The sequence below is a fragment of the Culex quinquefasciatus genome, chromosome 2 (genome assembly GCF_015732765.1).
Source record: "Culex quinquefasciatus strain JHB chromosome 2, VPISU_Cqui_1.0_pri_paternal, whole genome shotgun sequence".
Classification (NCBI taxonomy): domain Eukaryota; kingdom Metazoa; phylum Arthropoda; class Insecta; order Diptera; family Culicidae; genus Culex; species Culex quinquefasciatus.
The window spans coordinates 198,558,392-198,580,505 of record NC_051862.1 but is presented as its reverse complement, the minus strand read 5'-3'; the positions used below and the strand labels follow the sequence as shown (position 1 = coordinate 198,580,505).

General features: G+C 34.6%; 2 protein-coding genes across 2 annotated transcripts in view; one reads left to right on the top strand and one right to left on the bottom strand.

The window, feature by feature from the left end:
- LOC6048811 (centaurin-gamma-1A) overlaps window positions 1–22,114 on the bottom strand; it is a 217,819-nt gene that overhangs the window by 117,508 nt on the left and 78,197 nt on the right. The window lies entirely within an intron of this gene.
- LOC6048831 (lectin subunit alpha) lies at window positions 1,399–1,986 on the top strand. The gene is made up of 2 exons (XM_038258297.1): window positions 1,399–1,520; window positions 1,579–1,986. Exons 1-2 carry the CDS (start codon window positions 1,440–1,442, stop codon window positions 1,960–1,962), a joined length of 465 nt encoding a protein of 154 aa, XP_038114225.1. The 5' UTR covers window positions 1,399–1,439; the 3' UTR covers window positions 1,963–1,986.

Below are 22,114 nucleotides of genomic sequence, written 5' to 3'. Positions count from 1 at the left end.
TTGATGAAACAGTTCCTTCCACCATGTCCAAACTGCAAGCAGTTCGAACATTGCGTCACGTCACGGTGCACTGGACGATAACGTTCCCAAGTCACGATGATGTTGAAAATTGCCCGAACTGCTTTCAGCTCAGACGGCGTTGTCGATCCTTTCTCGAAATGAACCAGGTACAGTTGATCACGATACTTGATGTCCTTGTTGTGTCTCATCATCTTGAAGACTTCGATCACGTTCAACTTGAGAGTTTTGAGCTCTTCTTTCAGCACACTCACATCCATGTCGTACAAGCCACGGAGGACCTGTTTCATGGGGCGTTTACCTGGATCGTCATGGCTGTAGTATTCAATCTTTGTGTTGTTCAGGAAATCCCGAACGTAGTTGTAATCCTTTCTGGTAGGTAACAGAATTTTGAGTCCATCAGCACACAAGCGAATGAAAGCTCGTAAAGCACCAGATTTGGTAAACCCGGTCAGCCACTTTCGCACCGAATCCGATGACGATGTTTTCACAAAAATGGGTGGCAATTCTTCCTTCTCGCTCACGTCCACAGGGAGGGTAGCGAACTGGTTTCCAGACAATTTTTGAGCGTCCTTGCTCAAACTGCCTGGCTTTGCAGGTAGCGCTTCGGCATTCTTTAGCTTCTTCAAATCTGCCGATCCTGCTGGTGAGGACCGCCTCTTTTTCTTGCCCTGAGGCATTTTTGCACTTTTTAAGCACTTTTCAGGACTAATATCCAGGAGTACCTTACTGAATGATGGTCCACAAAGGAATGACTTTTCGTCCATGTCCGATTTTCGTGGAGCATTTCCAAAGACTAAGGTGATTTAAAAGAAGTGCATTTTATTTATTATTCATCTTGCCTCAACGAGTTTAATAGAATGAAGTTTGTCAACTGTTTAGTCTCAAATAAAAATATGTTTTATAATGGAAACCTATCAGACATTGTTTCAGTTATTAATTTTTGAAAGGTTTTTTTTATTACGAATTTATAAGATCATATCCAGACCATCAATTACCCAAAATAAAAAATATCATAATAAAAGTTAAAAAGTGCAATATTATTATAAGTTTTTTGTTTTTATTTTCGGCAGGGTGGTGCAACAAAATTCCCTGACAATTTCAGGTTTTTCCTAACTTTTCCAGAAATCAACCCTTTGTCGTTTTTCCCTTTTAGATGATTGGATTTCATTTGATTTAAACACTCATTTTCGTACGCTCAATTGATTCAAATCATAACGAGCTATAATTTGAGCAGAAGCTCACATGCGCGACATTCTGACCTTACCTAATAAAGGATTTATAATATATAACAAATAACATTGATAACGTTTTGTTTTGTGTTTCAATGTTGCGACTATCAAGGTTCAGTTAAGTCTATGCATTGAAAGAGTCGCTTGAGGTTGGAAATATTTCAGTTTGATTGCAGAAGTCTTACGAATATGAAGGAAATTTTAATTTGCTCACTTTTGGTGTTGGGAATTGTTGCGGATGAAGTGATATTTGAAGTTCCGAATTTCAAGGTTTATTTTGGAGTGTTTTATTTTAAATTTCAATATCTAAATGAGTGTAATTGAGCAGGCAAACTGGCATGGCGCCAATCTACACTGTACCACGAGGGGCTCCTCACTAGTTACGGTGACATCGCTGGAGAAGCATGAGGCGTTGGTCAAATTTTTGGAAAAATCCGACAAAAAATACAGCAATCAAGGGTACCGATTCTGGATTGGAGCTAGCAGTCTGCCCGATGGAGAGAACTTTGTGTGGCAGTCAACGGGAAGCAGATTGTCGTTCACCAAGTGGAACTTGGGAGAGCCCAACAACGCCGGTGGGGTCGAACAGTGCGTCGAGATCATACACTGCCCCGGGTGCAATCGCATCTGGGATTGGAACGATATGAAGTGCAGCTTGAAATCGTATTTCGTTTGTGAAACAGTTGATGATTCGAATATTAGGCAGTTTTAGTATGAAGTAAAGGTTAGTTTAAAATTAAACTTCAAATAGAAAACTACAGAAACAGTAAACTGTGAGAAATCTTCCATACTCTCGAACCCACTCATAAATTCCATCGATTGTATTCGAAGTCCTCCTGACAGTTATTGCTTCATTTCCTCTCCGTTCAATACCCAATCTCCTCCTCCAATTCTTCCGCCACCAGCAAGGATCCCTTCTGGCCAAGGCTGTGCCCGACTGACCCACATCTGCCAGAGTCCGTCCAATATCCTTGCACGAACCAAAATCGATGCGAATCAAATTAGTTCTGGGCCCCGGAATTTCTTCGGTTCAATGTGCCTTATGCAAGCAGCTCAAAAGTCATAAATTGGCGAGCTGCTGCCATAACCAATTTTTGATTGAACTGGCCAACTCTCTTCGGGGGAGAGATTGAATCCTTGCCAGAATTTGGCGCAATCTGCGTCATCTGTTTCCGGGAAGGATAACAAAAAATTGGGGCAGCTTTATTAAAAATTTCTAGACAGGACAAACAGAAAAGATTCTGCAAAGTCAAACACTTTTTCGAGTATCACATGAATATAAATGAAACGAAAACAATTTTTCGAGGACCCTCTCCAGAACACGTCACTCTGGGACGAGTCCTTCTGATGGATTGATGGACGACGCAACGGGGTGTGCGTGTGTGTGTGTGTTTTGCACTGTCCCGTCAATTAATTTTACCATTTTTGCACAAAAGAGGACAATGCTGTTCCTATTTCAGGACCAGAGTCCTTGACCGACAATGGTTTTTGGACCAGATGAGCAATTTTTCACCGCACCACTGTTATTTTTTTGTTCGGGAGATAAAAGTCACTTTCCAGGAGTGACCACTTTCAAGGGCTTCCGTGAAATTGATTAATGATACCACACGGCGTACCCAGCGGCGGGATATCATGTAATGAGGACATATTAATTCCCTCCCATGATAATGGCACCAACAATAGTCGACCAGACCACCGAGGACCGATATCTTGAGACCGTTGCAGAAGCTGGTTCGTTCACGATGTCCTCTTTTCAACCTTCAACGCGCGCAGATGTTCCCGCTTAACCGTGTGCAATTTCGCATAAAATTTTCGAAAAGTATTATCATTATCGATGAAAAGGCAGCTTGGCCAACACGGCAAAAAATGTTTTCGGTAAAATTTCACAAAAACCGTTATCACAAGAATTATTCCCCTTTAGGAGTCTCAAGATCCGTCTGATTTACGATTCTGTTTTCGATAGAAAATGATCTAAATGCTCTTATAAAAAGCACCCATCCATCAAAATTTGTTCTCCAGATAAATTCGCGAAAACGTTTTTTTTTGCCCGGAGCTGTCACATTTGCAGCCGTCATGTGCGCGAAATTGTTTACCTTTTTTTTTTGTTCACTGAATATCCGTATCCTTGCGGGATCTGACACCGTTTTTTTCATTCTCCTCCGTGCAAATGTAACCGCACATATATCGTAATGTGCGGAGTGTGAGTGGAGTAAGTTTTCGCCAATGTTAACGGTGTTCTTCGGCGGAATTGTGCCGTTTTTTTACGTTCGTGTTGAATATGGAATATCCTGGCTTGAAACACCTGGTGCTTGAAAACTTGCAGTTTTCAGTTTCAGTAATTTTGTTGAAAATGCTTTGAAATTTCCATTTCTAAAACTCATTTTTCATAATAAAGAAGAAAAAACATGATTTTAAGCCATGGTCTATTTGAGGCTGAGTTAAGGTTTATTCAAATATTACGTAACATATTTAGAGGGAGATGGGATGATGACTTTGTTTCGATCCTTACATTGGAATAATCAGTTTTTAGTTCTTTGTAATTTTTGAATGAAGCTGTAGACCATTTCAACTATGGTTTGAAGTCTTCGTCACTCGGCACTGGTTAGAGTCAATCTGTTGTCCAAATTTCCTGCCATTCAGTCAAGTAATATCAAAATGTTAATAAACAGTTGTCTCTCATCATAAGAATATTAAGAAATTTACAAAAATGACTCAAATTCGACTCACAGGATTTCCAAATGTTATTCGTTAATCGTGTACTGTTTTTTGGCAGATAAGTGAAACCTTTAGTGAATTGTTCAGAACTCTTTTGACACCTAAGCTCGAGAAAAAGGGGGAATTCCCATACAAATTGCCCCATTTTCTCGCACTTGGGAGTTTATGTGTTAAAAAAGGAAGGTTCAGTCAAAATAAAAACATTTTCCAGTTGTTTTGTTGATTTTAAATGAGAAATTACAAGGTATTTAATTTTATTGAATCGTTGGTTTTTAACTATTCAACATTCGTTTCGAGATAAATCAATAATTATTACAAAAAAATATGAATTTCTTTACTTTTTAATTCCAATTTTTGTAGACAGTCAAAAGGTGTTCAAGTTATCTTCCTAATATCTTTGGCAGGATAAAGATTTGGTAATATTTTTAAACAATTTTACTATTTTAAAATAGTAATTGTAGGTCCTCGAGGAATGGAGCACCCGCAGTCGAGCAGTTTTTGACAGTTCGCTCCATAAGAAATACATTGTAGAAAAAAGCAAAAACTGCTCGAATGGAAATGCTCCATTGATATTAATTCTATTTATATTCAAACGATTGAAAATATATACTTTAATTTAAAAACTATATGTGCAAATGAGTTTTAAACCGATTCAGATTTTCAGGTAACAATTATTCTAAAACAAAATAACTCTACACTGAAAGTTTTTTTTAATATAGAGATAGTTATTAAAAAAATGTTAAGCTTCTATCTTCATTTTAAATTTTTTGAATTGTTCGCATATCAACTTATCTTAAGATTTTTTGATTTAGATGAAACTTTGTCTATGCATTCCTTTTGTGAAAAAAAAAGTATTTTTGCATCATTATTTTTTCCACACAAGTCTCCATACTATTTTGAGGTCTGGTCATGCAAAATTGGTATGTAAATGTATGAAAATCGGTATCTTGAGATGGATTATGTGATTGATTTGGTGTCTTCGGAAAAGTTGTAGGTCATTTTAAGGACTTTTCAAAAAAAATAGGTACACGATTTTTTTATTTAACGTTTTTTTAAAATTCTAAGGGACTTTAAATTTACTAAAATATGAAGCATGGAAAACATTTTATTTAAATATATTTTCAAATGATACGCTTAATTTTAAAATTTAAAAGAAATCATTGAAAAGATCAGAAAATTCCGCAAAAATTTCAATTTTTAACTTTGAAAATCGGACCATTTTAGTTTCCGAGATATCGTCAGTGGAAAATTACTAGCTAGAAAAAATCCATTATCATCGATTCGAAATCTTGGTGAGCCTCATCTCAGAAATGAATAAGTTCCAGAGTTCCAGAGTTCCAGAAAGAAAATAATCGAAAATTTGCTCAGCCATTAAAAAAAAAATCAGGGGTTTAGCTCTCAAAAAAAAAAAAAAAACTATAAGTAGCTTTAACTGGAAAACGATACAATTTAAAAAAAAGAAAAAAATTGGAAGTTATTTTTTATTTGCGAATTTGATTAGGCTTTAAAAATAGTGCGTCCATCCCGGGAATTCCCGTGACAAAAATCCCGGGATTTTCCTTAAACCGGGAATTCCCAAATCCCGAGATTTTTGATATTTTGTCCCGGGAATTCCCGAAATTGAATAAAAATCATTTTTTGGTCAGGAAACTCAGGTTTGGTTGTGGAAATAGATGAACAGTTGAATACTTAGTATTCGACAACATTTTTAAAGCATTAGCAAATTTGTATTCGGCATAAATCAACTTTTATTTGGCTTATAAAAGGGAAATTATTAAAATTTTAGTTAACGGATCCGCAAAATGCCTAGCGCTTTAAATATTATTCATTAAATTTTATTTATTTTTTCTATATTTACGTTTAATGATGATTTTAAACTTGAAAAATTCATATTTTATTATTTTTCTTCAAACATCGGCATCTGGAGCAATTTACGACAACAGTAACGAATTAAGACAGCATAATGTTCTGATATTTTTTTAATTAACGAAACAAATTAGTACACAAATTTTCAAATTTATTGCTCTCAAAAATCCTGTACCTATTCAGACTGCAGTCCCGATTTCCCCCAGTTGGCGGTAGTGACTAAAAGATAGTTTGTAAAATGTTTTATATAAAACATGTAGTTATGTTTCATATAAAACATGAAATCCTAAACTTTTCTAAAATTTTACATTGGATGGATTCATTTTATTTGTTATCGTTTCTTGTTTTTTTTACAGTTTCAATGTTTTTTTTTGCTTTTGTTGTCATTTCATATAAAAAAATAAAGAAATATATTAATAATAATTTTGTGATTATTATTATGAAATAATTTGAATCACATTGGATTAAAAAATGACTCACCACACATAACCTTCGGACGCCTAGAAATGAGCAGAAACTTGCAACAGAGACCACAAAAGACCCGGGGGTCGTTAAAGTGGATTGCTTTGCTTTTTTTAGATTAAAAATTATGATTCATTAAAAATCCAAAGACTAACAAAAAACAAACATTTTTAACATTTTTTAAACTAATTAAAAACTGCTGTTCTTGTTCAGATTGAAGTAAAGATTATCACCAATTAACAGTATTGAGCTAATTCTATGATTGTAAGCTTGAAAAACATAACAAATTTAATGAAAACATAGATTTTATGACTGTTTAAAAAATTTCCCGGGATCCCGGGAATTCCCGGGATCCCGGGAATTCCCGGGATTTGAAAAAAAAAAATCCCGTTTCCCGGGAAATTCAAAACCCGGGAAAATTGGACGCCCTATTTAATAGTAGTTTATGCAACAAGTTGCAAAAAGAGGATTTTTTCAGCACGAGTCGTACATTTATCCAACGAGGTTCACCGAGTTGGATAAATACGAAGAGTGCTGAAAAAATCAAGTTTTGCAACGAGTTCCATACAACAGTTTTTGCAATTCCAAAAAACACACACTGAGTGAAAAAGCAAAAACTGCTCGAATGGAAATGCTCCATTGATATTAATTCTATTTATATTCAAACGATTGAAAATATATACTTTAATTTAAAAACTATATGTGCAAATGAGTTTTAAACCGATTCAGATTTTCAGGTAACAATTATTCTAAAACAAAATAACTCTACACTGAAAGTTTTTTTTTAATATAGAGATAGTTATTAAAAAAATGTTAAGCTTCTATCTTCATTTTAAATTTTTTGAATTGTTCGCATATCAACTTATCTTAAGATTTTTTTATTTAGATGAAACTTTGTCTATGCATTCCTTTTGTGAAAAAAAAAGTATTTTTGCATCATTATTTTTTCCACACAAGTCTCCATACTATTTTGAGGTCTGGTCATGCAAAATTGGTATGTAAATGTATGAAAATCGGTATCTTGAGATGGATTATGTGATTGATTTGGTGTCTTCGGAAAAGTTGTAGGTCATTTTAAGGACTTTTCAAAAAAATAGGTACACGATTTTTTATTTAACGTTTTTTAAAATTCTAAGGGACTTTAAATTTACTAAAATATGAAGCATGGAAAACATTTTATTTAAATATATTTTCAAATGATACGCTTAATTTTAAAATTTAAAAGAAATCATTGAAAAGATCAGAAAATTCCGCAAAAATTTCAATTTTTAACTTTGAAAATCGGACCATTTTAGTTTCCGAGATATCGTCAGTGGAAAATTACTAGCTAGAAAAATCCATTATCATCGATTCGAAATCTTGGTGAGCCTCATCTCAGAAATGAATAAGTTCCAGAGTTCCAGAGTTCCAGAAAGAAAATAATCGAAAATTTGCTCAGCCATTAAAAAAAAAATCAGGGGTTTAGCTCTCAAAAAAAAAAAAAAAACTATAAGTAGCTTTAACTGGAAAACGATACAATTTAAAAAAAAGAAAAAAATTGGAAGTTATTTTTTATTTGCGAATTTGATTAGGCTTTAAAAATAGTGCGTCCATCCCGGGAATTCCCGTGACAAAAATCCCGGGATTTTCCTTAAACCGGAATTCCCAAATCCCGAGATTTTGATATTTTGTCCCGGAATTCCCGAAATTGAATAAAAATCATTTTTTGGTCAGGAAACTCAGGTTTGGTTGTGGAAATAGATGAACAGTTGAATACTTAGTATTCGACAACATTTTTAAAGCATTAGCAAATTTGTATTCGGCATAAATCAACTTTTATTTGGCTTATAAAAGGGAAATTATTAAAATTTTAGTTAACGGATCCGCAAAATGCCTAGCGCTTTAAATATTATTCATTAAATTTTATTTATTTTTTCTATATTTACGTTTAATGATGATTTTAAACTTGAAAAATTCATATTTTATTATTTTTCTTCAAACATCGGCATCTGGAGCAATTTACGACAACAGTAACGAATTAAGACAGCATAATGTTCTGATATTTTTTTAATTAACGAAACAAATTAGTACACAAATTTTCAAATTTATTGCTCTCAAAAATCCTGTACCTATTCAGACTGCAGTCCCGATTTCCCCCAGTTGGCGGTAGTGACTAAAAGATAGTTTGTAAAATGTTTTATATAAAACATGTAGTTATGTTTCATATAAAACATGAAATCCTAAACTTTTCTAAAATTTTACATTGGATGGATTCATTTTATTTGTTATCGTTTCTTGTTTTTTTTACAGTTTCAATGTTTTTTTTTGCTTTTGTTGTCATTTCATATAAAAAAATAAAGAAATATATTAATAATAATTTTGTGATTATTATTATGAAATAATTTGAATCACATTGGATTAAAAAATGACTCACCACACATAACCTTCGGACGCCTAGAAATGAGCAGAAACTTGCAACAGAGACCACAAAAGACCCGGGGGTCGTTAAAGTGGATTGCTTTGCTTTTTTTAGATTAAAAATTATGATTCATTAAAAATCCAAAGACTAACAAAAAACAAACATTTTTAACATTTTTTAAACTAATTAAAAACTGCTGTTCTTGTTCAGATTGAAGTAAAGATTATCACCAATTAACAGTATTGAGCTAATTCTATGATTGTAAGCTTGAAAAACATAACAAATTTAATGAAAACATAGATTTTATGACTGTTTAAAAAATTTCCCGGGATTTGAAAAAAAAAAATCCCGTTTCCCGGGAAATTCAAAACCCGGGAAAATTGGACGCCCTATTTAATAGTAGTTTATGCAACAAGTTGCAAAAAGAGGATTTTTTCAGCACGAGTCGTACATTTATCCAACGAGGTTCACCGAGTTGGATAAATACGAAGAGTGCTGAAAAAATCAAGTTTTGCAACGAGTTCCATACAACAGTTTTTGCAATTCCAAAAAACACACACTGAGTGAAATTTTATGTCAAATTTTCATGTATTTTGTCAATAAATCGTTGAAATAAAAAAAAATGTTAAAAAGTGTTACTTTTCGAAACAAGTGCTGAAAAGTTCAACTTTTCAGCACCCATTTGAGTGCTGAAAAGTAGAACTTTTCAGCATTTATTTTGAAAAGTGTTGCTATTCGATTCTGTTATTTTTGGTACAGAAAAGTAGGCTATTTCGTCGTTCAAGAATGACAGGAAAAGTAAGTAGTTTTCAAAATAAATGCTGAAAAGTTCTACTTTTCAGCACTCAAATAGGTGCTGAAAAGTTGAACTTTTCAGCACTTGTTTCGAAAAGTAACACTTTTCAACATTTTTTTGATTTAAACGATTTATTGACAATATACATGAAAATTTTACATAAAATTTCACTCAGTGTGTGTTTTTTGGAATTGCAAAACATGTTGTATGGAACTCGTTGCAAAACTTGAATTTTTCAGCACTCTTCGTATTTATCCAACTCGGTGAACCTCGTTGGATTAATGTACGACTCGTGCTGAAAAATCCACTTTTTGCAACTTGTTGCATAAACTACTATTTTAATATTTTTTTCTGTGGAGATTTTTGGTATCATCTAAACCAGATTCACGCACTTTGGCACAAAAGATGTCTTTTTTAGTCCTCTATAACATTTAAAAAATCGAAAATTTGGGAATTCAACTTTAAGTCATAAAAAAGTAAAATATAAAATATGTCCTTTCTTATATCCATGCGACATTGCCGAAGACACTAATTTCATCAGAAATTCCGTTTTCACGATACTTTTAAAAACTTTTAAATTATTCTGAATTTCCTCAACATTAGAAAAATTCAAATTTCCCCAAAATCTACCAGACAAGCATCCCTTTCCCTCATTCAAAATCCCAACCCGATGACTCATCGTCCCCGAATTCAGCCCACTTGACTTGTCTGCCCCAATCCAACCAAATGACGACGATAGAGAAGAGTGAGAGAGAACCAGATTTCCCCAACCCCATCGCAACCCCCACCCACAAGCCCAGAACAACTCAAAGTGCTACACACACACACACACTCCCAAAACCATCCTCGTCATTCGCACTCGCTGCTCGTTTGAACGACTCTCCCCCTAAAAACACATGGCACCGGAAAATGCTTTCACGTTTTCCCCGACCGTTAATGAGCAATGATGAGGGCGGACTTATCCTGGATTCGCGCCACCCCGTAAGACTGTATCAAACGCTCGAGTTAGGAATTTAATTACGTTTCTCCCTTAAGGATTTTGTCGCGCGTCTGATTGACAAATGAATTCGCGATAAGAATTCAATTACGGTAGTTGCTTCCGCTAGCGGCGATTCCGGTGGAATAGATTATCTCGCGGGGGTTGAAAAAGGGAACTTGCTTATTGGAAGGGGATGATTTTTAGCTGTTGAAAAGGAAGTGGTTTTTGTCCAGGGAGCAGCGAAAACAGCGCCTCTAGTTGTCAACCAACGAATTATAGAGCTAAGAGCAAAAATACAATTTAGATCGTTTTCGAACTCCGAATGCCCGTCGAGTTAGCCGAGTCTTAAAGTCGAGACTCAAACCGATAGCGAAGACACAGTTCGCCCTCTGGCGAACAGCCAACAGCAAATTAGCTGAAAGCTTGAAAGCTAGTACGAAAAGCTAACGAAACGATAAGACCGTTAAAAACGATCAAACTCGTCGACCAGCTGATTTTACAAACATTCTTTCACCAATACACTCGCAAACGAAAGTTGCAGGAAAAAGTTGAAATTTCATGAAATTACCCGTTGAGAGGGGGAGTTGAGGAGACCTGCGGAGAAAGAATCGTACAGTTGTAATGGTTTGCCAATGCGTTCTGTTTCGCGTCCGTAATAAAATTCCGTTGGTTTGAGAGAGAAAACAAAACTTTGCGCTCTTTGCTTGCTTCTCTTTCGACGGCCTGATCTGAATTCTAATGAGCAGTTGAGGGTAGCTTGAGAAGTGGGGATTGGGGGAAGGCTTCCCCTCACCTCATCGAAGCGATTAATGGGCTAACTATTTATTCGCGGTATTTATGGGGGATTGGGGCATGTTTTCCGCCGGCTGTGAATGACTGGCCGAAAGGGGGGAAGGGAAGGGAGGATGAGTTGGCAAAGATTTACTACTGGCATGGGGATGATTTCAATATTTCCCCTTTGCCTAATTGGGCGAGCTTGATGGATGGTGGGGCGCCAAGGTGGGAGCGATAGTGCGGAAAAACGGCACTTTTGGAAGGCAAGGTTGCCACATAATGGATAGTTTAACCCTTTCAGGCCTGAATTTTCAAAAAAATATTTTTGGTATTCAATGATGGGAAAACAATTGTTTTGATGTCAGTAAACGCTTCAGTTTCGTTGAGGTATGATATATTTGGACTCCCTGAACACGCTCCAGTAAACAGAATTGAATTTTAGTGGTATCTCCTTTATTAAGAATAAATGTATGAATTTAGGGTATAATTGCTATGGAATAATTCTAAGAAACCAAGCGTCTCCATTGAATTTCTCTTTCCCATAATGATACTATGGAGGCGCCTAGCTTCTTAGCACGGAATCATATCATTTGTACTCGAAAAATACAACTTTATTTTATCGCAATAAATTCACAAAATATTAATTTTATCGAATGGAGCGAGTTCTGGAAACCCAAATCTATCATACCTTAACGAAACTGAAGCGTTTTCTTACATCAACATCAAAAAATGTCAAGTTGTGCTATTTAATTTTTCAAGAAACTTTCACTTTCATGAAATATAGATAAAACGAAATACATTTTTTTTTTATAAATTGATAGGGTAAAGGACTAAAAAACCAATAAAGTCCTTGAGCATGAGCATGAGCATGAGCATGGTTGACTGCCAATGAGCTGCTACTCCGTTATTGACAGATCAGCTGAAGTTAAACAATGAATCAAAAATGATCAGTGGGAGCCAACCATCCATTCACTGTTTAACCTCTGAAGATCCCTACTTTATTAGTCAATACCGGCGCCCTCCCAAGAAGCCTGCAGTTCAACGAAAGGGAGGAATGTTAGTCCGATAGTTGAAGTTGCAGACTCATCAAGCACACAGTTTTTCGCTATATACTTGTTGATACCGCTTGAGACCGTTGAATCCACAGCATCTCCTTCAAGCATCACGTGATTATTTTTTGGGTTAGTAGGATAAGGTATTGGCTTTTAGATGCCTCCCGAGCTACGATGCTATGGGGAGGACTTTCATAACAGACCCGTCGGCGAGCCTTCCGAGCAACGATGCTATGGGAAGGTCTTTTGGTTAACACACAAAGTCACTCACACACAATTATTTCACTCCACTATTAATTAATCCAAAATGTCAGTGCGTCTTTCGATCATTATATAGAAATGGCTTTTTCACCATTAAAAATAAAACCTTATTCAAAACATTATACACAATTTACCCGACGCCGTGCCTTCCGATCAACGATGATATAGGAAGGGCTTTGAAAATGACAAAACAATTAATTAAGATCTCAAAAAAAATCACAAAAAAACACCAATTACTCAACGAAAATTACGCTCAAGACACAAATAATTCAGTAAGTCATGCTATTATTCGATCATCACAATCACTCACCCCTAACGAACAGCGACACAAAAGCACACAAAAAAAAATAACCTGCATAATCACGATTTCGCGTCCCCACTTCCAGCGCACCAATGATGCTATTATTCGATTACCACAATTTACCCGCCGCCGTGCCTTCCGATCAACGATGATATAGGAAGGGCTTTGAAAATGACAAAACAATTAATTAAGATCTCAAAAAAAATCACAAAAAACACCAATTACTCAACGAAAATTACGCTCAAGACACAAATAATTCAGTAAGTCATGCTATTATTCGATCACCACAATCACTCACCCCTAACGAACAGCGACACAAAAGCACACAAAAAAAATAACCTGCATAATCACGATTTCGCGTCCCCACTTCAAGCGCACCAATGATACGATTATTTGATTACCACAATTTACCCGACGCCGTGCATTCCGATCAACGATGATATAGGAAGGGACTAAAAAACCAATAAAGTCCTTTACGACAAAGTTATTTTCTAAAACCACGCATTTTTTTTAATTCAAGAAATTACGATTTTTTTAAATCTGATGACTTTGGACTAAGTCCATGCCAAAATAAGCCATTTTTCATCATTATTTTTTTCATACAATTCTCCATACTGAAATGATAGAAACGGGTATGTGGATCTTGAGAAGAAATTTTCCAATCGCTTTGGTGTCTTTGGCAAAGTTGAAGGTTATGATAAGATATAAATACCCGGAAAAATACCGATTGTTTTTAATAGTTCACTGTTTATGAAATAAAATTGAACTCCAAGGATACTTATTTATTAATTTACGAGATTGATTAGTATATTTAACCCGGTTTTAGTTTTTTAACTGAGCTTTTCGCAAAAAAAAAATGTAAAAACAAATCGTAGGAAGAAATTTATTTTATTATGCAAAATCTGCAATATTTTGATAAAAAGGCTTCGTTTTCAAGTTACAGGCATTTTTATGGGTCTATACTAGCCATATTTGATTTTTTTGGCTAAAATTTTGTGCTCATTTAGTGCTATTTAGTGCCCTATACCTCACATTTAATGCCATTATAGTTTCCATACTAATTGCCATACACAATTTGAAATACAAGCCAACTGACACATGTCGCCATTATGTTTTTTTTGTGCTAAAATGTAGTGCTCATTTAGTGCTATTTAGTGCCCTATAAATCACATTTAGTACCCTCATATTTTTCATACAAGATGCCGTACTAAGTTCAAAAGTCAGATTTCACAAGTCACCATTTTGAATATTTTTTCATGCTAAAATTTAGTGCTCATTTAGTGCTATTTAGTACCCTTTTACTCAGATTTAGTACCCTCATAGTTTTTATACAAATCGCCATACAAAGTTCAAAAGTCAGATAACACATGACGCCATTTTGAATATTTTTGCTAAAATTAAGTGCTACTCAGATTTAGTCCCCCTCATAGTTTTCATACAAATCGCCAAGCAAAGTTCAAAAGTCAGATTTCAGATATGGCAATTTTGAATGTTTTTCATGCTGAAATTTTGTGCTCATTTAGTGCTAATTAGTTCCCTATACCTCAGATTTAGTGCCCTCATAGATTCCATACAAATCGCCATACAAAGTTCGAAAGTCAGATTACACATGTCACCATTTTGAATATTTTTTGTGCTGCTCATTTAGTGCTATTTAGTGCTCTATTACTCAGATTTAGTGCCCTCACAGTTATCATACAAATCGTCATATAAAGCCTTCGACTAAGTGCAAATATCGGGCTGAAAATGTTTTTTTCTTGCTTAAAATTTAAACTTGATTCAACATATTTTCACACTTGAATGATTTAGTGCCTTCGACTAAGTGCATGTAAATCATTCCAGTAAGAAAATATGTTGAATCGAGTTTAAATTTTAAGAAAATATCATTTTTAGGCATTGATTTCGTTTTCCTTTCGCATTACCAATTAATTTTAATTTTGAAACAAATTTGACCAATAACCAATTTATGAAAATATTTTTAATGGAAATGTAGAACATATTGATGATTTTAAAATCATTTTTTATCAGGTATTTATTGCTTATAAATTTTTATAAGCTAGAACAGATTAATTCCAGAGTTTTTTTTGAATAGGTCCTATAAACATATGGAAGACAAAAGCTTATTGGACCTTTTCAAAAAAAAAAAAAAATCAAGAATTTAACTACAAAAAAGCAATATATGTTTCAAAAAGTTGCAAAATATTGGAATGAAAAAGATTTTTTAAAGGAATTGAACTATTAATGAATGATTTTTCAATATTGACCGTCAATATGAAGTTTACGAAAAAACACTTACCAAAATAATAAAAATAAAATCAAAAAATGAAATTTTGATGAAAGCTGGCAACCCTGCCCTCTTCCATTTAACCAAATCAAAGGACAGGAAATGAACCAAAATAACCCTGAAACCGGTGTGCACACCGAAAAAAAGGCAAACTAGAACCAGGTCCACCGTAGAACAGATTCCCGCCAAGCTCGTCGTTCGTCGTCGTCGTCGTCGTTTGGCCGTCGTGTCCTGGGCAGCATATTTCGGGAAAATCCAATTATCTGACGACGTACCGAAACCATAATATTGCAGTTCACATTATGATGATGAGGTGAGGCGGGAGGGAAAGCGGGGGTTGATCAATGGTTGTGCTTTTTTGCAAGCACTTTTTTTCTGGTGGAGAGCTTTTCATACACCTGACCTAATGCCTGTTGGTAGTGGCAAAGGTAGGGTCACCAGTTCTCGAGTGAAAGTGAAGGTTGGGGCTAATTTGTTTTCGACCCCCACAAGTTTGCAACTTTTGCTTTTTTTGAATGTTAATTACTGTGTCCATTTCCGATAAAAACCGGCGACCGGCTATCAAAAAAGGGAAATTGAGGGAAAATTTGATTTAAGACGGTTCTGTGGACTCTCTTCTTTGGTCGTTTTGGGTATTTTTTGTTGGCCAGAAGTGTTGTCTCAGGTGAAAAACGGGGGGGATGCTTTGCAGCTCACGAAATCTGGTCCGCAGCAATTGAGTTTTGTGAATGATGTTTTAATTAAAAGGCGAAGTCTAGACACATTTTTAATTTTTGAATTGCAACGTTTTGGGGGGAGGGAAAAAAGTTGGACCGAAATTGAAGAAGGAGGACAAACGATTGCAGAGTTTTACGATTTCGCCGGTATAATTGGGACAGCTAAATGGAAACTTATTCAAAGGCAAATATTTGGAATTAGTTAGACGAGTTTGCTTCAAACAGCGGATGCTTGTGGCATAAATTAAATTTAATTAAAAGGTGAGCTAAGCAAACATTTAGACTTTTACGTAAGATTGAACCCAAGTTATGACAGACGGTGAAGAGTACAAAAGAAAAGAATTTCCACGATTTCCACTTGACATTGAAACGCACTTGAATGGCTTCTTGCTGGCGCCACTAACCTGTTTCTTCGTGGAAATCGACTTCGTAATTCCCGTGTAGAAATTAGCCACAAAGAAAAGAGGGAGTCTCTACCGGAAACTATTAGGAAGGTATTTAACTTTTTCTTTCCCCCTCTTTCACGCAAACGAACTGTTGCTGGCAGGATCCGGAAGTGCCTTCCCCCCCCCCCCTATATTTTCCTGCACATTTTTTGTATCCCTTTTTTATTTTCCACAAGGCAACTTAGTCACATCAGACCACCGGTAAACGAGCGCAGCCAGCAAGTCCGCATTTGTTTGCAATCCCTGGGCAAATAAATATTTCACGCCCCGTGCATACGAATCGGCCGGATATTTTCCACCCTCGTCGTGTGACCCTCCCCTACCGGGCTTTGCATGGCTTCGCCGATGTGTCTTGTTTTTCTAGTTGTTGGAGCTGGTGGAAAAGACGCGGTCACGTCAAGTGGTCGTGGACACAGTTGAAATCTTTTTGCTTTTTGAAGAATTTTGATGATCTTTTAATTTGGGAGTGATCTGACTGTAGGTTAAACGTTTGAAACATCACATAAATGTAGTATTTTTTTAAAATAAAAAAAAAATGTGGGAACGATCTAAGATATTAAAACAAAAAACAAAGATCTCATTTAAATTGATTTTGTCCTTGGTACATTTTATTTTATCGAAATGCGTCGTTTTTTGAATAATGAAATACAAAAAAACAAAATTCGCTTTGCTTAACTTTTACTTAAAGAAAGTGATACTTGGAAAATATAGAATTGAATATAATGCTTTGGCTTCACCCCCTATTTACTTTCAAAGTAAAGATTCAATTTCAGAAAAAATCCAAATTCGAAATTACGAAAAATATTATTAAAAAAACAGCGAGATTAAATGGTAGACTGAAAACACAAAATTTCATGAATATTGAACATTCATTCACTTTTAACCTATTTTATTAAAGATTAAAAACTTAATTTTTCAGTTTTTTAAAGTGACTCCTCAATAAATGTTTGCTGCTGGCTTTTAGAGTACCGTTTTTTTTCAAAATTTAACTTGATTTTTTTTAATTGTTTTTTTAATAATTCAAAAAGATTCAAATAGGTTTTTACATTGACTTTAAGTTTGGTGACACTTATGACACTTTTCGAATTACGAAATTTCGAAAACTAATGTCTCGATTTTCAATGTCAAAAAATGAATCATTTATGAAATTCTTACAAATTCCGTAAATTTCTGAAATATCTGCATTTAAAAATTGAGTGCAGTTTGGGTTAGAAAACTCAAATTTAATTGTTTCCTTATAATTGAGTCACTGTTTTCAGGAACGAATAGGCAAATCTTCAATGTTTCTTAAATGAATTTATAGGAAAATTTCACAGCACTTTTTTAAAAGTATAAAAATGGGTAATTTTTTTTCGAATATTTGAACTATACGGTGAACATTCTGAAAAAAAGTGTCAAGTACTTTTCAATTGCAAATTCGATTTAACATTAAAAAATGTTTATTTATGCAATTAAAAAACCAAAAAAAAAATATTTTTTTAAAATAGGTACCGTCTACATTTTATTTTTTAATAATATTTAAATCAAAAATTTATTAATTCAAGAATCAAGAGTAACTTTTTGAAAAGGGCCAAAAAAATTATTTTGAATATTCTGTTATCATTTTGAATCATTTTTATTAAAAAGAGCAGAACATTTCACAAAAACTTCATTTGCTGACATTAAAAATCGGACCAATTGTTCGACAAATTAAGAGTTGAAAAATGAGGATAAAGAGTTAACACTAAGAAAAACAATATGTTCTCATAAAATTAAGGAAATTAGGAAGCAGCACTTGTTATTGTAAGGGTAAGATTTTTTTCAGCTTTTCCAAAGTATTATTGCATTGGAGCTTTTTCCTCATAAAAAAATTAAGGGGTACATGTAAATCGGCAAAAATGTCAGAGGTCGGTTTGAGCACACAATTAAACTTTTTTCAAAATCTGGTTTCAGGGCATTAAAATATAAATTTTCATCTATTATCAAAACAAATTTGAAGACATTTGGTTGTATCATTGCCGAGATATAGCTATTTGAAGTTAGCAGTTTCAGAAAACGGATGCCACGATATCTCAACATTGCTTCGAACAAATCGGCTCAACATTTTGGTGAAGACTCATTAAGCCGGTCCCGTGTGCATGACGAAGGCCAATTTTCAAAAAAGTTTATTTAAAAAAAAGATTAAAATATTTTTCTGTTTTTCATATAAACAAAAATTTTGGTGAAGACTCCTAAGACATGTCCCGTGTGCATGACGAATCCCGATTTTGAAATTTTGAATTTTCAAAAAATACAAAAATCTAAAACTGGTTTAGATTTTTGTATTTTTTGAAAATCCAAAATTTTAAAATCGGGATTCGTCATGCACACGGGACATGTCTTAGGAGTCTTCACCCAAAATTTTAGCCAATTTGGTCCATCCCATCTCGAGATATCGTGGCACCCGTAAATCAACTTGGTGTTCAGAGAAAAACGCACAGAAAGATAGACAGTTGGCTTTGCGCATGGCAAAATTCTGAGCTTGAATCGTCTCTAACTCAGTTAAATCATGAAATTTTGGTATTTTCTACATGTATGTAACACCTTAAATGAAAAAAAGATCAAAAACAAAAAAGAGCAATCAAAATTACGAAAATATTTTCAGATTTTGAACGGATTTTTTTTACAATTCTGATTAAAAAAATCCCTCCAGCGCAAAAAAGCCTTTTTTTAATTCCAGTAAAACTTTAAAGTAAATAAAAAACTATGAACTAAAATATGATGATGTGATGAAATTTCGCTTTTAGTAAAAAATGTCGAATAAAAAATGAAAGATTTTTCCTCGAGAAAAATTTGAGTAAAAAAAGTAAAATCTAAAATGACTGAATGTTACCTTTTTTTATCATTCAGTTAATTTTTATGCAAAGAGTATCACAAAATTCCTTTTACGTGATCACAGTAATGCAGCTGTCTCAAATTTCAATGAATTCAATGAATTTATGACTTTATTTATAAGCTTCACGGCTTGCGACCTGTTGTTAGAAAAGTTAGGATGTGTAAAAGAAAAAAAAAAACACATTAAAAAAATGCATAAATGATGTTAATGATAAGTATTTTAAACCGTTTACAATCGATTGTATAAGTTTTCAAAGAAAACACCAACAATAACTGAAAATATAATTTGCATTGTCCCAAAAAAATACACTTTCAATATTTGGAAAAGAATCATCTAAGCATTTTTATTTTTTGTTGTTGTGTTTTTGTTCAGCAAGAGAAATTGTATCTAAAATATGTTATTGTTAACAAAAATATTTCCGAATGTTTCATCATTTATGAAAATGTGTAAATTCACCACAATCCAGTGTTTTGTCACTTTTTTAGTGTAATGGAAGTAATATTACATCATAAAAGAGGTAATACTACAATTTTACACACTTTAAATTTACATTTTTTACTAGCATAGCATAGCATAGCATAGCATTACGGGTCTGCACCACGCTGTAGGGGGAGCCACAATGGTCAATTCAATATTCTTAGACAATTTGATTGCTGCCCGGTACAACCAAAAATATCTAAGAACGGAAATTTCCCCACTGTGCTCCAAGGCTACGCCCATACAGTCCCGTGGGGATTTGGGAGGGGATGTTTTTGTTGTTCACTAGTGGCAAAAGTGCAGGGAACCCATGCGACTTTTAAAAGTGAACGGAATATTTTGGGAGGTTTGGAATGGGGTTAGAGGAATTTCATCGGGCCGATGAAAATGGTTGAATGCGTAATGTATTACATGATTTGGATGTTTGTAAGTGTAAATGTTAGTCTGTAGTGTATTATCTAATAAGCATATAGTTTTGTAATAATAATAATAATAATAAATATTATAAATATGGTAAATAAAATAAATTTAAATATAATCAAGATGTAAAAAATAGCAGTAAATTAAAATCTAAATGCTCCAGATGGTTCCCATGCTGTTTTAGAAAGATTCGTTAATTTAAGCAATTTGATGATATATGGTATGAGAAGATGGTATGTTACAGGAAAGGTATAGGATGAGGAATAATATGAACATGTAAATAAATAATCATTTAAAATACAAATGCTCCTGATGGTTCCCTTGCTGTTTTAGTAAGTGTCGTTAGTTTATGTAATTTGATCATATATGGTATGAGGAAATGAGGATATAAAGGAAAGCAATACGAAAAAAAAAAAATAATAATTTGAACATTCAAATAAATTTACATATCAGCAGCTAAATTGAAATTAATTCCAGGAAGCTGTAAAAAATAGCAATAATTGTAAAACAAATGCTCCAGATCGATCCATTGCTGTTTTTTAAAGCATCGTTAGTTCATGCAATTTAAATGTATATTTTATGGGAAAATAGTATGATAGAGGATTAGAAAAATATAAATAAATCATATAGTGAATAGATACATGTTAGCAGTTAATGTAAGGAAGATGTGAAAAATATAAATATAAATATCCCGTGGAAACAACGACGCAGGCCAAACACGATCGAAGCAGGGCTTGCCTCGCAAAGAGCAACGACGAGACTGGCCAGCTTCTTTCAAATACAACTTTAAATTTACATTTTTTACTGTGTACAAAACACTTCAAAAATGTATTTTTTTTGTGGACATTTTTCAGACAAATATGAATTAAATACATTATTATCCGCATTTTTTATATCAATGATTTGAGTTTGAAAATGCATGTATTTTTTCACAGTGCACCCAATAAAGCAATTCTACGAATGCAAGCACAAATTGAATTGCTCCTTGGGTTAGCATACATGTTGCAAGAGCAAGTAAGTGAGTAAGACTCTTGTTGCAAGGAAACCCGCGAAGAAACCCACATCCACGGTCGTCGTGAGCCGTCTGGTCCCCTCCCCCTCGTATGATGGAAGTAAAAACAGGGCTGTTCCGCACATCATATCAAGCGGTAAGGCGTGAAAAATGTGCTGCTGCTACTTGCTGCTGTTCAGTGCACCTCACCACCCATGGAATGAATGCAATATATGACTACCAAGTAGGTGCCACCTCACTAGCTCTTCTATCTCTTCGTGTGGTTCTGAACGGGGTGTTATTTATGGACTGCCAAGGTAATTCCTTCGTGAGGAGACCCTTTTTTAATAGGGTAGAAGAACTGTAACGTGATTTAATTTAAAATAAAATAACTTAATTGATTGACTAAAGCAATTTTTAAAATATCTTAGAAATTAAGTTATTTCTAAGATATTCAAGTACTGTTCAAAGTTACCTCACATCTCCCAGTAAGCAACCTTTAAGAAAGGTCAACAATTGCATAATAACTTGCGGGGTCACACGTGCGTCATCTAAATGGGAGGGACCCCAAGTCGGGGTCTCCACCAAAGTAAACAAGCCCCGTGTCCCCGTTTTAATTGAGTTAGAGCAAACACAGCGAGCGAGGAAGGTCGATCTTGGAACAACTACACCCGGACTGCTGGTAGCTGGGTAGATAGAATCAACCCGATTACATAACGTTGAACTAAGGGCCAAACGAAGGTTGGACAGCCGCGCTACCGACCGGCGTTAGTTAGTAGTCGTCCATCAGCCGGAATTGTTTATTGATATTTGCAGTCTGTGGTGGCGACTCTGCGGTCGCGCGGGGAGACCGGCGGACAAACCGGCCGGCACCTGGTGGATGCAAACGTCAACAGAGAGGGGGCAATTTGAGAAATTCGCTGGAAAGTATGCAATTGTATGGATTTATTTATTTCTGTTTGCCATTATGTAGTGTGTAGTTCAAATATACATTTAAAATTAAGAAAAATGAAGGACAACTTTTGGCATAAGACAGCATTGCTTTTGATGACAAATTTGGTCGAAAATATAA